Below are 21,058 nucleotides of genomic sequence, written 5' to 3' on the forward strand. Positions count from 1 at the left end.
TTGGACAACAAAATAACAAAGAATCTTTTGTAAACAGCATAAAAATATCATATAGGAAATTAGAATGTTTTGCCTAGATTCTAGTATAAATCAAATATGGAACTTAACTCTAAAGCTGCAGTTTTCAGTGGTACGGTCTTAGAAAAGTTTATCGTAAGTTTACTTTAATTCCTATGATACCGCTGAAAAGATTAGGAATCTGCCAAATGACAAGCTTAACATATTATATATTTAATAAACTAAGTCAAAATGGCTATAACTGCAAAACAAAAAGCTGAAAATTCAATAATTTTAAGAGATTTTAAGAAACCTGAGCAGATGCTTAAAAATTATAACTCCGGATCCCCCATAATTATTAAACTATAATTTCATTGGATAAAAGGTAGCTCGGAACAAGAATTTGTATTATATCCTAAAAACGAACATAACGCGAGCTTATAATTCCAGGACCAGATCATCTAATCCACTAATAATTAGCAATGTGAAGCATTGTCCGAATTATTATCAGTACTACATGTAAAGTCTACCACTAAGTTTGTGGTTAGCTTTATGTTTCTTCTTCTTCTTCTTTTTCTTCTTCTCTGCTGAAGAGGATGCGTCCGACATTACTGAGGGTGACCTTCTCATCTCCTGATTATAGATTTAATTTGTAATTTCAGTTCGTAATTTGTGATTCGTAAATTGTAAATCAAGCAAAGTTTTAAACAATTTATTTGCCCAAATTATAGGCTGGCAGCCTGAGATAATTTGTAGCGAAAACTCATTAATTAATCACTGATAAGTAACAATAATCAAACCTTCATCTTTCTTCCGTACAGTTTTCTCCTAAGATCCTTACTGATGGGCTTGAGGTGCATGAAATTACAGAACCCTGAAAGTGAAGAGAATGTGAGAAGATAGTAATTATTACTTCATCTACACCAACAGATATCACCTTATTAATCAAATCTGTCCTTACTTACTCTAGCTAGCAGGCAAAGATACGGTTTATAAGGACACTAATTTCACAATACCAGAACTAAGCAACAACACTACAATATATTGCCTAATCAGGAGGGTGTGTTCCATAATTATCTGGTGAACCTTACAACTATAAAATATAGTCCACGAAGCTGTCACACCTTCAAAAGTGGGGATTTTATTAATGAGAGAACGACCAGAATATTGCATGTAATTTTTATGAAGGGCATGTACATTGTACATTGTACAACCCTACGGCTAAAGGAAATTACACGCTCCAATTCTCTATTATTACATTACCTACCTGTTCAATTATTTTAAATTACCAAGATGCTGCTCACTCACCAAATAGTAAAAGTACGGATTAAACTGTTTTTATCAATACCAAATACTAAACAAACGAGCAGAGGGCCCCCAAATTAAAAGTCCGCAATCATATCACCGTTAACTGTATGATTCCTGACTAGAAAACACACAAGCCTAGGTCTAGGTAGCAAGGTTATTTATAAGAGTTATAGTTCTTATTATATATATAGTACTTATAGTATACTTCTAGCTAGGTAGCAAGGTTATCTATATGAGTTATAGTTCTTATTATATATAGTACTTATAGTATACTTCTAGCTAGGTAGCAAGGTTATTTACAGAGTTATAGTTCTTATTATATATAGTACTTATAGTATACTTATAGTATATTATATATACTATATAGTACTTATAGTATACTTCTAGCTATTATTATATATAGTACTTATAGTACACTTCTAGCTACTCCATACTACTAGTTTCCACTTACCGAACCCAGCTGCGCCCAGCACGCGACATTAACCGGATCTGAAACTAGGGGTAGGGTCGCCATGGCAGGCTAGGCTACAAGGGCAGAATAGAAAGTTAGGATCTCCTACATAATGTCATACAAAACAATTCCAACTTTACAGTAACACGTCACCCCACGGCTCTGGTCAACAAAATTCAGTTTGTTATTCATTTATGTTAGTTTGCATTATAAAAGCCTGGTAAAGGAGAGTATTTGAATAATCATGATCGATTGCACTGAAAGCATTGCACGATTGCATCGTATCCGAGAAAACAATCAGTCGGTCGTGCATCAAAGATCCAATTGTATACAGCACATGTAAAAAGAAATTATCCCGCCAAAAATGCTGAATTTTGTTGATTTCAATCAACTATAAAGAGCCGTGGAGTATTTTAAGAAAGAAATATCAGGATATAAAGTTACCTGCGCGCGTACACTCTCCCATTTCATACTGTCTACAGCACGCTTCTCTGAAGTCTGTTACCGGGGACAACTCTGCTTTTATTGGGGCCCCGTTGTACCTAGCAGGGGGGAGGCAGGTGTTGAAGGTTCTGGCTTGTAATGGCCCTGTTTAGTGTTTGTTGGTCGTGAAGTAGATTATAAACGAAGTTGTTTGGGTGCTCACTGGCCAGGGAAATTTAATGATTTGTGTTATATTAACTGACGGATGTTGAGAATCTATAAAAAAACTTCCTGTCATCAGATTTATCCATCATCAATCTTATCAATGCTTATGGTGGCGTACATTACATCACTATCCAGAGATAATATTTACCTCATTTGAGACTAAGAATGTAGAATATTCTGACTCGCTTAATCCTGCATACAGGCTACAGCATAAATGCTCAATAACATTATTTACAAGGTCTCCATTGTGTTCTGCTAAGTAACATTGTATTTACGTTATTACTATATTATATTCTAGAGCATTCTCACCATCTGTTGTTGAGAGCCTCTACACAAGGTTTAGCACTTGATTCCTTCACGAACTTTATGTAGACATTACCCATGAGATGGTCCCCTAGATTGTCACACACATTCATCTCATCTATCTCACCTGGAATGTACCAGATATTAATTATTCCGGGATATTTTGTTGGGTGATTTAGTACAATTTTATGGTGTGAGAGTATTTTATTACGGGTGAAAGCACTTTTAGAATGTTACATATTTAATCGATCGTGTACTTAAATATTATAAGCATTACAAGATATTTCCGATAGATATTTTACGTTCAAAGAGTATATTTCAAAGTTAGAAAAGATATTACCATATTTATCTTCCACCTCGACGAAGACATCCTCAAAGAAAGTATCAAAATGTGACTGTAATTCCGTATCTGAGTATTGGGATACTGAAAAACATACATCCTTCAGCCTAGCAATATTCAGGAGTTAAATTAAATATACCAAGCTATTCGCCTTTGAATCGTATAAAGGGTTATATAAATCTGGTGATATAACGATTGAAAAAAGGAACAGTGAGGACCATCATCTTTTTGACATCACTAAAGCATCATGAGCATCATCACTGTCGCAAGAGAAAACTTACATTTAAATATCATATAAAAAATTAAATCATAATTATCTGATATAGGTACATTGGTGCCCAAGAATATATCATGGATAAAAAGCAAAGGAAAAAAGCAAGCGAATATATCGACTAAAAAAAAGAGCAGACAAGAAAGCAAGATGACAAACCTCCGAGGCCAGCAGGATCCAACACCGCAGCAGTGGCTGCTGGGGACTTGTACATGGACAAGAGAACTATTGTCTGGGAGAAGGTGGGCTTGTTGTGAATCCTGGTACATGTCTCACCATGTCTACAGGCTCCTATCTTGAAATAGAAGGTACAGTTTACCTTGTCTTTCTCGGTGCCAAATATCGAGGCCAGGTACTCTGCCATGTTCCTGTCTTAGTGGGAAGTTGTGGTTTTATTATCTTAAACTGCACCTCGTATTTCTTTGAAAAACCTTTATTTTAAAACTTACATTTCCTGCTAAATGAACAATTCATCATTCAAGAATCAGTCTAAATTTTGTATAAATATGCAGTTATAATTAGATTTAATAAGTTAATGTATAAAGTATACTGTACAAAATGACCAACTCAAGTTTCTGTCATTATCTAATCATTTAAACTAACTGCATCAATTTGATCCAAGGCCAAATTTGCAATGCCTATTTCATTATTACTCTAAGCATATCATTGCATTCATGAATCACGATTCTTGCAAGAGTTTCCGTACTCCAATTATAAAGTTTGACAACATTGTCTGCATTTTGGGTTGACAACCTCCAAAACGCATAGTAAACTACACTGTCCCATATTTAGCTTTAAAAACGTTCAAGGAAGCCATATAATCCTCGAAGGCTCCTCTGCAGGAAGCTTTATAGTCGGTCCCGTTGTTGAAGAAGCAGTCTGACACTGCACTCTGATAGCCAATGACTGTCATTTGGTCTTTACGGTACTCTAATGTGTACCTGGAATACAAGTATTGGTGAGCCAATCGATAATGAATTAATATCAGAGACTAATTAATATAAAACTGGTGTTCAGCAATGATTTTGAAAGTTTAGTTCCAATAGTGCCAATTGACTTATTAAACTGATTGGAGGTTAAAAACAAACAGTACACTACCATTTCTGATATTTCCTAAACTTAGTGCTCAAGGACTCTTGTCCCTCCTCAGGGTTGAAGACTCTCTTAAAGTCTCGAGCAATTTTTCTATCAGTGTCGAAATATTTCTTTGCTGAAATGAGGTTTTTACAAAATAAGAAGTCTGTACGAATTATGAATGGTATAACATGAAGAGGGTACCTGATGCAATTTTTCGATCAATTACAATATTTAAACAAATGAGGAAATCGCGACTAACAACAGGAAATGCAAAACATCGGATTTTGTTTGACAGACTGAAATGGAATACTCTAGAATAGTATAAAACCTGGTCCTTCGTCAGTGGGAACATTGTCAGGCATGGGACCATCAGTGTGGAACCGGGTGAATCTATCACCAGGGTTTTTTAACATGGTGACAAGCTAAACAAAATAAAGAATTAGTTGATGGTGTTATGAATCTATGAAAAAAACAACATATTATCTTAGTAACGTAGGTAACGAGGTAACGCTATCCCAGCTACCAAGAGGGGAGGGGGGCAAAAATATTGTGCTTGATGTTTAATGTTCCTGCCATTGGAAGCTAGAAGATCAACTTTTTGTCCACTAACAAAGCTAGTGGAGAAAACTACCTACGGATATGTGGATCAGAACTATGTTTTTTTGTACTGGATAAAATTTACTCAGAACGTTGACATGTTGCCTACTAAATAGAAATAATAAATTATTAAATAAATCATCTAGGCAGACAACTACAGTTTCACCAATAGGTCTAGAGGAAGTTACTTCAGCACTGAAGGCTCAAAATAGCAGTGCCAAAAGTTTGGGCTGTTTTTATATTATTGGTTATGCAGATGATGATCAAAACATGAGATCTTTCTGTCCCTCAGATTAAGTCAAAACCTTAACCAACCAACTGAGAAATTGTTTCTTGAGGATAAAGAAGTAAGAACTTGATGTTTAAATATTATCTGCAGCTAATATACATGATTCTAGAACTAATAAAAATGATTCTAATACTCAGATTATAGTCTTTCGGCCTAATAAAGTAGTGCTAAATGAGATTGTGTGGAAATCACTCCTAAAACATTAGTAATGTTTGTGCCTACTGTTAAGAACCTGGTTGGTTAATGGTTATAGACAATCAGCTGGTATTCGATAAACAGATGGTAAATCTCAGCAATAAATTTGTCCATACTTTACGTATAGCAGAAAAATATGATTCCTACTTGGATTACTGTAATTATGGCTTAAACTTTAGAATTTGAAAGAAGCTTCTATATCAGCTTCAGTTACTTCAAATTGCTGTAGCCAAAGCTGTTAATAGGCAATATAAACATGACCATCTTGAGGATGAACTGATCAATCTTTACTGGTTGGATATAAAGAAAAGGATTGCATTCAAATCTTACTACTATCTCACAAATCCTTGCTAGAATTGGTATCAACTTGTCTGAAAGACATGCATGCTCAGATCTAAGTTTGGTGTGTGTAGCTTCTCCGTAGTGGCTCTTAAGATGCACAATCGATTGGTGCAATCTCTGGAATCTTTTAAAACTCCTCCGAAAACTTTCCGATTTAGACTTCATGAACTTGAGAAACTTCGTCGAAGAACTATTTAAATTAAAGGGAAAACAATACAAAGGTAATTTCAACAATGGTAATTGTCTAGCTATAAAGTTAGTTATATTTGTATTATTCTGAATATTTATCCTCGAATATTTCGAAATGGCCACAACCCATTTTTTGATTGAAATAAATTTTCGTGCACATACAGAATGAATGGTTAATAATTTAATATATGTAGACCAAGGTCTGTGCACGGGATGCTTCCTGGAAGAATCCAGTTCTTTTAGCGGGGCACCCTACCTAAAGCCAAATTGAGATATAATAATCATATTCCTAGAGAAATAATCAGAAATCGAATACCAATCAAATAATATGATATATAGGAGTAGTAACCATATTTACTATGCAAAATGCCCCAACCACACAGTGTAAATTTATATAGAATTCAAATTCCATATCATCATTAAACCTCAATAGTCAATATAATAGCCCAAGCAAAATTAAATAACTTCTTATATACCTTACTGTCATACTACAAATTAATTAAACATTTGAAATCTGTTAACCAGAGAATAAATTTCTAAACCTAATGCAAGTGAAATAATTTAGATGCAATAATGAATGCCTAATGTGAGTATCATCTGTCAATGTCCTTGTAAAAAAGTCTGTAAAAGAGATATGAGTAACTAATATAGAAGAAAAAACAGGAAGTTGTCGTCTGTTGAAAAATAAATAAAATATCTAGAATATAAATTAGAATATAAAATAACATTCAGTCAATGTGTCGTCAATAAACTGTACAATTATCAAATGTAAAAACTGGGTGATACAGTCACCAAAAATAAATACTAAGTATAATAAGTAAATAAATTAAATGTGGTCTATAAAACTACCACTAGGTATAATAGGTCAATAAATTAAAAGTGGTTTATAAAACTACCACTGTGCGAACCCTTTCTCCAGTTAAAACATGTCAGTCATGTGCAAAATCAATCAAAATGGTAAGGTGGTAAAAAAGGGAAAATCCTTTCGATACATCAATTATATATGCCTCAGATTTAAAAGAATTAGAAGATACTTAGTTATCGTCGACTATGATTGCAGTGTAAAATTTGTCATATGAATTGTCGACGGTATAATTAGGGTCTGTTGTTATAGATGAGAGTAGCTGTTTCTTATACGAATCACTTAAGCTTTTAACATCGGGCAGATTTCGTAGATCTGTTGGAACATTATTCCAACATTTTGCCCCCAAGTATTGAAAGTTTTTATGTGATGTTGATCTAGTATTCTATAAGTTTTCCTACAAGTGGAAGGATGGATATTGGCCTGTAATTATTAGGATCATCTTTCATTCCTGCCTTATGGATGGGAGTTACTCTAGCTTTTTTACAAAGGGTTGGTACAACACCTGTATTAAGGCTCAAATTGACAATATGGGTCAGTGGCTCAACTATGTGTGGTACAGCTTGCTTAAGTAAAAATAGAGGCACATCGTCATATGAGGCCTTGTCATTCTTGAGCGTTTCGACATACATTAGGATATCAGTTTCATTTATTTCTTGGAATCTATCAAATGAGATGTTAGAAGTTCTAGGAGGTAAAAAATCAGTAAAACTAACTCTTTCAATATTGGGGGCCTGATTTTGTAATCTTGATCCAACATTTGCAAAATGAAAGTTAAATAGCTCAGGATCATTCTCATTGATAGTTTGACAATTAGTTGTACCAGGGGTCATATTTGATGCCAGTTTGATAGTTTTCCATACCCCTTTAAGATCATTCTTGGCACTTTTAACTTGTAGATCATCGATTACATTAGCCTTTTTGCAGGTTTTAGCTAATTTATTTCTAATATTTCTCTGAATTTTGTAGCAATCCCAGTACTCCAGTAGCAGGGAGGTGTTGAGTGTGCACTTCGATGTACAGAGTTTTTTGCTATTGCATCGGGTTAAATAGGTCATTGGTAACTCAAATCACCGAGGGGGGAATTTTGTGTCGCTAGCCCCAACCCTGTGGAGCCACGCCCATATTTCATATCAGGTGCGTATATGGGAAATATGTATCTCAGCTTCTGAAGGTCTTAGAGACTCAAATTTGAGTTTAAAATGACCGCAATGCACATGTTTATATTAGTACTATGAAGGTCATGAAAGCCCAAAATGCTTATTTTTGGAAAAAATTCAGAAAAACCGATTTTCACTTGAGCGTGAGTAAAAAAATCTACTCTAGAAATTTAGTGAAAATCGAGTAAGCAGTTCAGTGTCTACAAGATTTCTAAACACAGGGTCCTCTGTTAGGTCATTCTGAATTAGAATTGATAAAGTAAGCAAATTCTATAAGTAGTTTCAACCCTGTGGAGCCACGCCCATATTTCATATCAGGTGCGTATATGGGAAATATGTATCTCAGCTTCTGAAGGTCTTAGAGACTCAAATTTGAGTTTAAAATGACCGTAATACACATGTTTATATTAGTATTATGAAGGTCATGAAAGCCCAAAATGCTTATTTTTGGAAAAAATTCAGAAAAACTGATTTTCACAAGCAAAAAATCTACTCTAGAAGTTAAGTGAAATCGAGTGTTAAGTTCAGTGTCTACAACGTTTCTAAACATAGGATCCTTTGTAAGATCATTCTGAATCAGAATTGATAAGGTATGCAAATTCTGTTAGTAGTTTCAACCCTAGGGTGCAAAACTCCTAAATTACCCCCAGGCGCAAATATATGACTTTTCTATCTCGGCTTCTGAACGTTGTAGGGGCATCTCTTTGAGCTCAAACTAACTACAATGGCCACATTTATATACCGACTATAAAGCAACATAGGGTCTATATAGCTTAGTTTATAGAAATTCATTAAAAACTGTTTTAACCTTCATGCATCATAAAATAGTAATATGATCAAACATGTACTTAATAATGATATCTCGGGCTAAAAAGATATTTGCAGCACATTAAAACGTTCAACATAAACACATTAGGATAACATTTATGGAGCAGCACATACCACCTAACTTTAATTTTGGTATAACTGCGAAAATACTCAGTTTCAGAAGGCTGCCTTCAGCTCCCTCTCTGGGGCTCTCTCCAGTACTGCTCGGCTTTTATGGCTAATCAACTTGAATCCAACCTCATGTAGCAGAATCTACTTCTAGCTGCCTTCTGCTAACTCCAGGTCAACTCTACCCAGCTACCACCATACGTTATAATTTTAGATCTTATAACCTCTGATATGAGTGCTACCTCCGCTGCATCCAACAATTTCCAGCTCATTAAGGAAGAGGACATTTTTCTGATGGTTGCTAGATAGGGCAAGAAGTAGTCCACTAACCTAAGCTAAGATTGCTAGAAATAGCAGAAGTTGGAGGAACCTTGGTGGTAGCTAAAGAGATAGTAGCCGAAGTAGGTGAAAACAGCTGGAATTGGTGGTATAGTAGCTGGATAGAGGAAGAGGTAGCATTCATATCAGAGGTTGCTAGAAAGATCTAAAATCATAACGCACTGGTGGTAGCTGGGTAGAGACTAGGGATGATGCCTGAAGGTTAAAAAAGTTTTTAATGAATTTCTAAAAACTAAGCTGTATAGACCCTAAGTTGCTTTGTGCTTTATAGTCGGTACATAAATGTGGCCATTGTAGTTAGTTTGATCTCAAAGAGAGGCCCCTACAACGTTCAGAAGCCGAGATAGAAAAGTCATATATTTGCGCCTGGGGGTAATTTAGGAGTTTTGCACCCTAGGGTTAAAACTACTAATAGAATTTGCATACCTAATCAATTCTGATTCAGAATGATCTTACAAAGGATCCTATGTTTAGAAACGTTGTAGACACTGAACTTAACACTCGATTTCACTTAACTTATAGAGTAGATTTTTTGCTTGTGAAAATCAGTTTTTCTGAATTTTTTCCAAAAATAAGCATTTTGGGCTTTCATGACCTTCATAGTACTAATATAAACATGGTCATTGCGGTCATTTTAAACTCAAGTTTGAGTCTCCAAGACCTTCAGAAGCTGAGATACATATTTCCCATATACGCACCTGATATGAAATATGGGCGTGGCTCCACAGGGTTGAAACTACTTATAGAATTTGCTTACTTTATCAATTCTAATTCAGAATGACCTAACAGAGGACCCTGTGTTTAGAAATCTTGTAGACACTGAACTGCTTACTCGATTTTCACTAAATTTCTAGAGTAGATTTTTTTACTCACGCTCAAGTGAAAATCGGTTTTTCTGAATTTTTTCCAAAAATAAGCATTTTGGGCTTTCATGACCTTCATAGTACTAATATAAACATGTGCATTGCGGTCATTTTAAACTCAAATTTGAGTCTCTAAGACCTTCAGAAGCTGAGATACATATTTCCCATATACGCACCTGATATGAAATATGGGCGTGGCTCCACAGGGTTGGGGCTAGCGACACAAAATTCCCCCCTCGGTGATTTGAGTTACCAATGACCTATTTAACCCGATTCAATAGCAAAAAACTCTGTACATCGAAGTGCACACTCAACACCTCCCTGCTACTGGAGTACAGGCCTCATTACACTTTATACATTTGCTACATATACCACATTTATTGCAATTTCCATTGTCTCTCTTATCCTTCTTTTTACGGAATTTCTTTAGAAGAAAATGTGTATGATTAATGGCATTTAAAAGTTCAGTAGAAGGTTTATGTATGAACTTTTCATGCCTTTCTATGGTCTTGCAAGGGAAGAAGGTTGCATATGCCTGTTCAATATGATGACAAAGGCCAGCAGTGATAGCTTCAACATCTGTACTTTCCAATAGTGGACTGTAATCAGAACAGGTATCTAGATAGTCTAAGAATTGTTTAACATTACGTTTACAATGATTTCTAATTTCAACCTTTTCAAATTTAGGAGCTATAGGTACTTTACAATCTATCTCACACATAATAGCTTGATGATCCCCAATACGTTCATCAAGAACAGAAGATTGAACAAAATCTGCATAACAGTTAGTGAATATTACATCAATAGTAGTCTGGGTAAAATTGTCTCCACGTTTAGCAACTCTAGTTATCCCTTGAATGGTTTGAACTAGATTGTAACATCTCAAGGTCATATCTAATTTTTTGTACTGGGTGGATGAGATATTATTCTGGTCAATGTTTATATCCCCAATCCAGATAACCTTTTTCCCGTTCAATTTTTTCATGCAAAAATGAATGTACTCAATAAAGTTATCAACACTGCAATAATTTCCAGAGCGATAGAAGCAGCAAACATTGATCTTGCTATTCTTAAGCTTCACCCATAATGCTTCAATGTTATCAAGCTTACTATCCATAACTAATTCTGTGTAAGCTAGTTTTTTGTTTATCATTAAGCCACAACCACCCCTAGAACTGTTTGGCCTGTCGCATCGCATAATGTTGAAGGAGGAAGGAATATTTATGGTGTCTGTGTCAATAGTATCATTAAAATTCATCTCATTTAGGGAAAGTATGTCTAGCTTATGATCTCGAATGAGTTGAGTAAGTTCATTACTTTTAGCTAAATTTAAGAGACCACCTTGAATGTTACAGTGACCAATGCAAAGGTTATGAAATTTGTCAGCTGAGTTGTGAATATTTGTCATTTCACAAAACGTGTTAGTCGTTGTGTCTGATTAAACTAAAATCAGGTGAAAATTATCCGCCTGTAAATATTTTCAATAGAAAAAACTTGAAAATCAAAAACTTGAAATCAAAATAAATATTCAGGTGGAAATGTCATGTCGATTTCAATGGTGAGCATGGTACTTGATGTGCTTTGCTAGTTTAAAGATACCATCGCTGTTTAGATGCACATTATCTTCCCCAAATCTACTAAAACAAGATGATTTCCTAAATCCAGATCTATCACTAAACAAAAATCGATTCTTCTCTGTGGGTATAAAGCTAACAAACGAGTATTTGGAAGGAATCTTAGATAAAAAGATATTGATGTCATTTATCACTTTATTGGGGGGGGGGGGGGGGGTGTCATGTCCGTCTATGTCCGCCTATGTCCTGTCCTTTTTGGATTCTATGAGACAACGGACATGTTTTTTGGGACATTGGCGGACACGGACGGACATTGGCGGACTCGGACGGACATTGGCGGACTCGGACGGACATTTGCGGACCCGGACGGACATTGGCGGACTCGGACGGACATTGGTGGACATTAGCGGACATTGGTGGACATTAGCGGACAAACATTTTGAGAATTTTTCCCAGAAGGAGGAACTAGGTGGAGGAGGAGGAGAACTGAGGAGGATGACTCAGGAGGAGGAGGACTCAGGAGGAGGACTGAAGAGGACTGAGAAGGAGGAGGACTGAGGAGGATGGCTGAGGAGGATGGCTGAGGAGGATGACTGAGAGGGAGGAGGAGGAGGACTCAGGAGGAAGAGGAGGAGGAGGACTCAGGAGGAGGACTTAATAGGAGGATGAGAAGGAGGGGGACTGGGAGAGGACTGAGGAGGAGGAGGACTGATGAGAAGGATGAGGAGGAGGACTGAGAAGGAGGACTGAGGACCGAGGAGGAAGAGGAGGAGGATGAACAGGAGGAGGAGGACCCAGGAGGAGGAGGACTGAGGAGGAGGACTGAGGAGGACTGAGGAGGATGGCTGAGGAGGATGACCGAGAGGGAAGAGGAGGAGGAGGAGGAGGACTCAGGGGGAGAAGGAGGAGGACTAAGGAGGACTGAGAAGGAGGAGGACTGAGGAGGAGGAGGAGGAGGAGGACTGAATAGGAGGAGGATGAGGGGGACTGGGGGAGGACTAAGGAGGAGGATGAAGGACTGAGGAGAAGGATGAGAAGGAGGACTGAGGACTGAGGAGGAAGAGGAGGAGGATGAAGAGGAGGAGGAGGACCCAGGAGGAGGACCCAGGACGAGGACTCAAGAGGAGGATGAGGAGTAGGAGGAGGACTGAGGAGGGGAGGTGGAAGAGGACTGAGGAAGATCAGGAAGACCCAGGAGGAGGAGGAGGAAGAGTAGGAGGAGGATTGAGGAAGCATCTAAAGATCTAAATGTTATTTCCATTTTTGTCCGTTTTTGTCCATTTTTGTCCGCTCTATTTTTTGTCCGTTTTGAAAATATAGGGTACCGAACGGTGGAGGAGGACTGATGAGGGGAGGAGGAAGAGGACTGGGGAGGATCGGGAAGACCCAGGAGGAGGACCGAGGAGGAGGAGGACCCAGGAGGAGGAGGAGGACTGAGGAGGACTGACGAGGAGGACTGACGATGACTGAGAAGGAGGAGGACTGAGGAGGACTGAGGAGTACTGAGGAGGATGGCTGAGGAGGATGGCTGAGGAGGATGGCTGAGGAGGATGACTGAGAGGGAGGAGGAGGAGGACTCAGGAGGAGGACTCAGGAGGACTCAGGAGTAAGAGGAGGAGGACTCAGGAGGAGGACTTAGGAGAAATGAGAAGGAGGACTGAGGAGAACTGAGGAGGAGGAGGAGGAGGAGGATTGAATAGGAGGAGGAGAAGGAGGGGGACTGGGAGAGGACTGAGGAGGAGGAGGACTGATGAGAAGGATGAGGAGGACTGAGGAGGAGGACTGAGGACCGAGGAGGAAGAGGAGGAGGATGAAGAGGATGAGGACCCAGGAGGAGGAGGACTGAGGAGGAGGACCCAGGAGGAGGAGGACTGAGGAGGAGGACCCAGGAGGACTGAGGAGGATGGCCGAGGAGGATGACTGAGAGGGAAGAGGAGGAGGAGGAGGAGGAGGAGGACTCAGGAGGACTGAGGAGGAGGAGGAGGAGGAGGACTGAATAGGAGGAGGATGAGGGGGACTGGGGGAGGACTGAGGAGGAGGATGGAGGACTGAGGAGAAGGATGAGGAGGAGTACTGAGGAGGAAGAGGAGGAGGACTGAGGAGGAAGAGGAGGAGGAGGAGGAGGAGGAGGACTGAATAGGAGGAGGATGAGGGGGACTGGGGGAGGACTGAGGAGGAGGATGAAGGACTGAGGAGAAGGATGAGGAGGAGGACTGAGGAGGACTGAGGAGGAAGAGGAGGAGGATGAAGAGGAGGAGGAGGACCCAGGAGGAGGACCCAGGACGAGGACTCAGGAGGAGGAGGACTGGGGAGGAGGAGGACTGTTGAGGACTGATGAGGAGGACTGAGGACGAGGATGAGGAGTAGGAGGAGGACTGAGGAGGGGAGGAGGAAGAGGACTGAGGAAGATCAGGAAGACCCAGGAGGAGGAGGAGGAAGAGTAGGAGGAGGATTGAGGAAGCACCTAAATGTTATTTCCATTTTTGTCCGTTTTTGTCCATTTTTGTCCGTTTTTGTCCGCTCTATTTTTTGTCCGTTTTGAAAATATAGGGTACCGAACAGTGGAGGAGGACTGAGGAGGGGAGCCGGGAGGAGGAAGAGGACTGGGGAGGATCGGGAAGACCCAGGAGGAGGACCGAGGAGGAGGAGGACCCAGGAGGAGGAGGAGGACTGAGGAGGACTGAGGAGGAAGACTGACGATGACTGAGAAGGAGGAGGACTGAGGAGTACTGAGGAGGATGGCTGAGGAGGATGGCTGAGGAGGATGACTCAGAGGGAGGAGGAGGAGGACTCAGGAGGAGGACTTAGGAGAAATGAGAAGGAGGACTGAGGAGAACTGAGGAGGAGGAGGAGGAGGAGGACTTAGGAGAAATGAGAAGGAGGACTGAGGAGAACTGAGGAGGAGGAGGAGGAGGAGGACTGAATAGGAGGAGGAGAAGGAGGGGGACTGGGAGAGGACTGAGGAGAAGGACTGAGGACCGAGGAGGAAGAGGAGGAGGATGAAGAGGATGAGGACCCAGGAGGAGGAGGACTGAGGAGGAGGAGGACTGAGGAGGAGGAGGACTGAGGAGGATGGCTGAGGAGGATGACTGAGAGGGAAGAGGAGGAGGAGGAGGAGGAGGAGGACTCAGGAGGAGGAGGAGGAGGACTGAGGAGGATTGAGAAGGAGGAGGACTGAGGAGGAGGAGGAGGACTGAATAGGAGGAGAAGGGGGACTGGGGGAGGACTGAGGAGGAGGATGGAGGACTGAGGAGAAGGATGAGGAGGAGGACTGAGGAGGACTGAGGAGGAAGAGGAGGAGGATGAAGAGGAGGAGGAGGACCCAGGAGGAGGATTCAGGAGGAGGAGGAGGACTGGGGAGGAGGAGGACTGTTGAGGACTGATGAGGAGGACTGAGGACGAGGAGGAGGAGTAGTAGGATGACTGAGGAGGGAAGGAGGAAGAGGACTGAGGAAGATCAGGAAGAACCAGGAGGAGGAGGAGGAAGAGTAGGAGGAGGAAGCATCTAAATGTTATTTCTATTTTTGTCCGTTTTTGTCCATTTTTGTCCGTTTTTGTCCGCTCTATTTTTTGTCCGTTTTGAAAATATAGGGTACCGAACGGTGGAGGAGGACTGAGGAGGGGAGGAGGAAGAGGACTGGGGAGGATCGGGAAGACCCAGGAGGAGGAGGAGGACTGAGGAGGACTGACGAGGAGGACTGACGATGACTGAGAAGGAGGAGGACTGAGGAGTACTGAGGAGGATGGCTGAGGAGGATGGCTGAGGAGGATGGCTGAGGAGGATGACTGAGAGGGAGGAGGAGGAGGACTCAGGAGGAGGACTCAGGAGTAAGAGGAGGAGGAGGAGTCAGGAGGAGGACTTAGGAGAAATGAGAAGGAGGACTGAGGAGAACTGAGGAGGAGGAGGAGGAGGAGGACTGAATAGGAGGAGGAAAATATAGCTTTTTTTTGTCCGTTTTGAAAATATAGGGTACCGAACGGACAAAAAACATGATCCCCCTATAACAGCAAAAATTGAACATTTTATTTAGCAATTTAGGTGTCCATTAATGTCCGCTAATGTCCGCTAATGTCCGTCTATGTCCGCCTATGTCCGCCTATGTCCGTCTATGTCCTGTCCTTTTTGGATTCTATGAGACAAGCGGACATAGACGGACGTGACACCTCCCCCCCCCCCCCCCCCCCCCCCCCCCCTTTATTTCTAGCAAAACTTTCTCTTGGTAAAATGTTTATGATCTTAACTTTTGCAGCTGGAGCCCACGAGTGAAGTGACTGGATCAGATTATCAATAGAGCGATTGGTGTTATCAAGGGCCTTTGCTTTTCCTGTGAACTCATCGGGTGACAATAATCTATTCCTCATGTGTCGAGGACTCTCTAGGATTAAGTCCACATCATTAGTTCCACACATGAGTACGATGGTCTTCACATTATTTGCATCAATTGACCTCTTTCTTTCATCTGAGTGGAAGCGTTCATTGATACCGTTTGCAATGCCACCAGGATAGTGAAATACATGTGCTTCTTGATGAGCAGAGGATAGTTTTGTAGCATCTAACTTGGAGAACATGCTTGAGCTAACATACACAGCAAGGGATTTGCTTTTGACTGAAGCAGGGGGTACGGTGCTCTTATGAGTGATTTTGTTGGGTGACGATTTCCCTTTGATTGAGGGTTCAGTTTCTCTTACAGTAACGAAAGGCTTACTTGAGGTATCGGGTGGAGCAGACAAGGTTGCACTGCCATCAATCTGGCGCAGAGTAATGCTAATTCTCATGTCATCAGTATGGTCCTGAATAAGGCTGTGTTCAAAGCTGTCCTGAGATTTTCTGGTCATAATCATTATGTCGCCATGGGAGAGAGTAAGATTGGCAACGTGGACTTTGCTTTTAGACCTAAAACTGAGGACTCTTGTTGCTCCTAACGATATGGTGGAAATCATGGAGCCTGGTGATATGGACCTCTCATCATCTGAATGGAATGGTATTCCTTGCTTGCCATTTTCATACTTAGTGATCATGGCGCTGTTAAATTTCAGACTTGGGAACTCTAAAGGACCTCAACTATGTTCTAAACAAGCAAGAGTTCCAAGACAGCATACGCCTACGCTATGGATGGAAGATCCAAGGAGTGCCCTCTAAATGTGCTTGCGGACATGCAAACAGTGTCTACCACTCCCTTGATTGTAAATTAGGTGGATACGTTAGCATGCGCCACAATGCCATTAGAGACACTGCAGCTTTCTTCCTTCAAGAAGCAAAGTGTAAGGATGTAAGGATAGAACCTGCACTCCTACCTGTCCAACCAACTTCATTCTCCAGGAAGACCAACACCCAGGATGAAGCCCGTCTGGACGTAGCAGCTGTTGGACTGTATGCACCATTCGAAAGAACATTCTTTGACATCAGGGTCACTCATCCAAATTGCGACTCCAATACATTTAAGCCACTAGATAAAATCTACAGTGCGCATGAGAAAGAGAAGAAAGATCTATATGAGGAGAGAGTACTTCAGTCAGAGAAAGGGTCCTTTGTCCCACTAGTTTTTACAACATCCGGAGGTATGGGCCCACTCTGCACTGTGTCAGGGACAAAAGGATTTCGCGATTATTTTGGCCGAAAATCGCGGTACCGCGAAATTTAACAGGCTATACATTAAACTATACATAAAATTTGTCGCGGAGAATGGGAAATTTTGCGATTTCGTACATGCCGCGAAATCTTTTTGTCCCTGCACTGTGTTTGTAGATCGTATTTCTGAAAGGATAGCTGACCACTATAAAGAAGCTAAGAGCCAGGTCAAAAATCACATCAGAACACGATTCAGGTTTGATCTGCTACGAAGCACACTCATAGCACTCAGGGGAATCAGAGGAAGACAAAAAGCCCAGCACCTTGGACTGGATGACGTATCCTTCAATCTCATTCCTCAGAAGACGAGCTTTGAGGTCTCTTAAGTTTGTTTATGTAAATTTTATAGACAATTTATTGTAGCTATTAAAGGGGATGTACGGATAAAGTACCAAACCTTATTGTGTATATTTGGTTGCAATTCCGGTAAATGATGAAACATGTCTCTTCTGAGAGTGATACCGTGAGTTGCTTCCTTTTTACTTGATCAAAAAAAAAAAAAAAAAAAAAAAAACTGTGAGCGTAAACGTTCTAAAATAGACTTTAATAAGGGATTGTCATTTAACGGCCTTGTGTTGTGGAAACCTCCATTGTAGGCATATGGGAAATCCCCATAGTATGCTACAGTCCTATTGTTAAACGTTTGTGTGTATTGTGTTTCCATATCCAACTTGAGAGTATCAACAAACCTGAATACACCTCGACTCAAATCATGATATGGGTTGATGGACTTACCCACAATGTTAACACTGGTTGAAGATTGTTTGTTAACATCAGAAGAATTCACAAGAGATGGGTTGCTATTAAGTTCAGCCACACTGCTAACTTCACAGTTTTGAGTTTCTGATTCATGTTCAGAGATAAGAACATTGTCCCCGCAAGAGAATGGAACCGCAATTTTGTCATGGCCTGAGCCTTGGGTAAGTTTGGTTAGACGAGCAATTTGTCTCCTCAAATTGTCGTTTTCAAGACTTAGTGATACACAGGTAGAACATTTTGCTTTTGCACTGTTGGGTCTGTCACGAAGGCTGTAATTTCTGATTGGGATACCGGACATAGTTCAAATAAACACAAAAATGCAAGGAATTCAGGATAGAGTCTAAAACCGATGCTACTGTTTATAGTTATTTAGTTGTTGATTACAGTACCTTTGCAGCAATTCAGAAGATGGGAATGAGTGGTGTCTGATATTCTTTAGGTGATAGATGGGTGATAGGTGATAGATGGGAGTTAACAGCTCTTAAAAACGATGTCTGATATTCTTTAGGATGTCTTTAAATAAACTATCATGCAACAACCATTTACATCGACATACAACCTGTAATGGTTGCTACATTTGATTGAGGTGTTAATTCCCACTAGGGGTCCTCAAATTATTTGTAATATAGTAGTGTTGAAAGTATTAAAACTTTGCCATTACAATATTTAAGTTTCTCTAATTCCGTCAAATCTTACTATACATTTCTAACAGTGTAATCGTAAAGGATCAAATAAACCAATTCATGTCAATATCAACCAACCACAATAAATCGTATAGAAGATAAAAAGTATGTCACAAATAGAGCAGACTTTTGAGGATAAAGCATACAATAAAAATAAATGGCGTACTCCACATCAATGAGAATACATAAAAACATATTTAGTAATCAAATTACACATCGAAAAGATAACCAAATAGAGTGAAAAGGAGTTTTGAAATGCAACATTGCAACAATAACTCTAAGAAACTACGAAGGTATTCTTGTGAAAATATGACAGTATTTAGTTCAGCGCTCGATTTTCATATAATAGTGATTAATACTACTGACTAGACTACGGTGTAAATTATCGAAAATATGCGCGGTGCGCACTTAAAATTTTGCTTCCATTTAAAATTAGGTTTTTGACTAAAATATGTTTAATACATTTAAATTATTCGTTACAAGATTGAAGATATATTTTTAAAAAGGGTCAAAATATGGTATCTAAGAACCAAAAATTAAGTGCGCGCAAAAAAGTTAAAATTTTGACAACTTTTTTGGATTTTTATCCCAAAAAAAATTAAAAAGAAATTTGTGTTATTTTTATATATAGCAGTGGTTCACACTCTGTTGAAATAGATTTTGGGAAAATTGTGGATTCTCTAGCTTTAACTTCTATTCGGGATAGGGGCAAGGGGATTAGGGGCGGTAGTTGAAAGGGTCCCATATCCTAGCACTTTGCCTAAATGTCTGGTCTATAGACCATTAACAAAAAGGCGCAGTTTATATCTCCGCCAAAAGCAAATTTGTAAGCACTCACGCGCATTATATCCAAATGTGATTTTAAATTTTTGCATTGGATCGTTGCGCATTGGATGGTTGCTATGCCGCGCCCTGCAGCGCAGCATGTTACAATTTATTTCTTCAATTGAGACCTTCGCCCCGCATTTAAGCTACTCGTCTGATATGATAACAAAAATATTTGTTTCAAATATTAGACCGTCGACGAGTCCAACTCAGCGCACGTCTTGGTAGGTTATAAAATATAAACCTACAATAAAATGTGAATTTGATTGTTAACTGTAACCAAAATGTAATTAAATCGAACGCAGAAATTAGATCGAACGCAGGAATTAAAAAATTACTATTATTACGTAGTTGTTTATGTGTTATGGTTTACGGTTTTGCAAATGCAGCCGAATAAACGGTTTTATTTTTATAAACCTAGCTATAACGAACCGAACCCAAACATAACTCCAAAACTTATTAAGTATCATGACGAACCTCCATGGTTAGTGTTACCGGGGGACTCCATATAATGCCAAGCTTTATGTTGAAGATGCGGTGAAATGAATGACAGGCTAAGCGCCGCCCAGTAACTTCCAATTTTATGGTAACACTAACAGTAACTTACGCAGACCGGACTACTGCATATTGGCAAATTTTAACATAAATAATTCAGTTTCGATCCGGTCATGCTCATTTTAAGTAAGCTCTGGTTAGAAATTGTTAACGGTATAACGTGACAAAGAAGAAACGTGTAGAGCTAGGAGTCATGAAAGTCGAAAGACCGGGAACGCCGACGAAAGACTAAGAGACTAAAGACTAAAAGGAGATAAGAGATAAGGCAAAGCGGACGTGGCTGAGGGACGGGACAAGGGCTTACGCAATCAGGAGCTGCACCCTAATGGCAACAAACTTTAGAGTATAATTATATACAAGAGGATGATTGATTTGGGTTTTTAACTCTTTTATGACATTACGATAGATTTTATGTATTATAACTTTGAGTGTTTTATCTTTTTGTTAGCAATTCATCTAATCGTGTTTTATTAAGTCTTGCTGAAGTAAATCTATAACTCAAAGCTTTTCGCCGCGACAAATGCTTTTCCATCAACTGGAGCCTGATTATAATCTTAATCGGTTATCCTCGAGTTGAATTGAGCAGAGATGACCAGTGGTACAGAGGAAACCGAGAACAATTACCAACCAGAAATTACTAAAGCTGGTGACAAACTTGCTCTGAGCAGATAGAAGGTTAATAGTTGTTCAAGTTGCAGATTGTATGTACAATGTAACATACCTGTATGCTGTAGTTTATTTAATAAACGCCCAACAGTTTTTGAATCAGCGTCCAAAAGTACATCAAACGAAGTTACTCCCACATCTTCAAGGCCTTATCACAAGATTTTGAAAAATTTGGAGGACAATTTAGCTCATTTTTATCA

General features: G+C 39.7%; 1 protein-coding gene across 1 annotated transcript; it reads right to left on the reverse strand.

Moving 5' to 3' along the window:
• Nucleotides 1-13: 13 nt before the first annotated feature.
• LOC134817628 (splicing factor U2AF 26 kDa subunit-like) lies at nucleotides 14-4,817 on the reverse strand. The gene is made up of 8 exons (XM_063826865.1): nucleotides 4,724-4,817; nucleotides 4,417-4,528; nucleotides 3,478-4,259; nucleotides 3,048-3,131; nucleotides 2,714-2,834; nucleotides 2,201-2,298; nucleotides 798-871; nucleotides 14-630 (listed from the first exon to the last, which is right to left on the reverse strand). Exons 3-8 carry the CDS (start codon nucleotides 3,680-3,682, stop codon nucleotides 511-513), a joined length of 702 nt encoding a protein of 233 aa, XP_063682935.1. The 5' UTR covers nucleotides 3,683-4,259; nucleotides 4,417-4,528; nucleotides 4,724-4,817; the 3' UTR covers nucleotides 14-510.
• Nucleotides 4,818-21,058: the final 16,241 nt, after the last annotated feature.

This window comes from Bolinopsis microptera, chromosome 6 (genome assembly GCF_026151205.1).
Source record: "Bolinopsis microptera isolate Bmic1 chromosome 6, MBARI_Bmic_1.0, whole genome shotgun sequence".
NCBI lineage: Eukaryota > Metazoa > Ctenophora > Tentaculata > Lobata > Bolinopsidae > Bolinopsis > Bolinopsis microptera.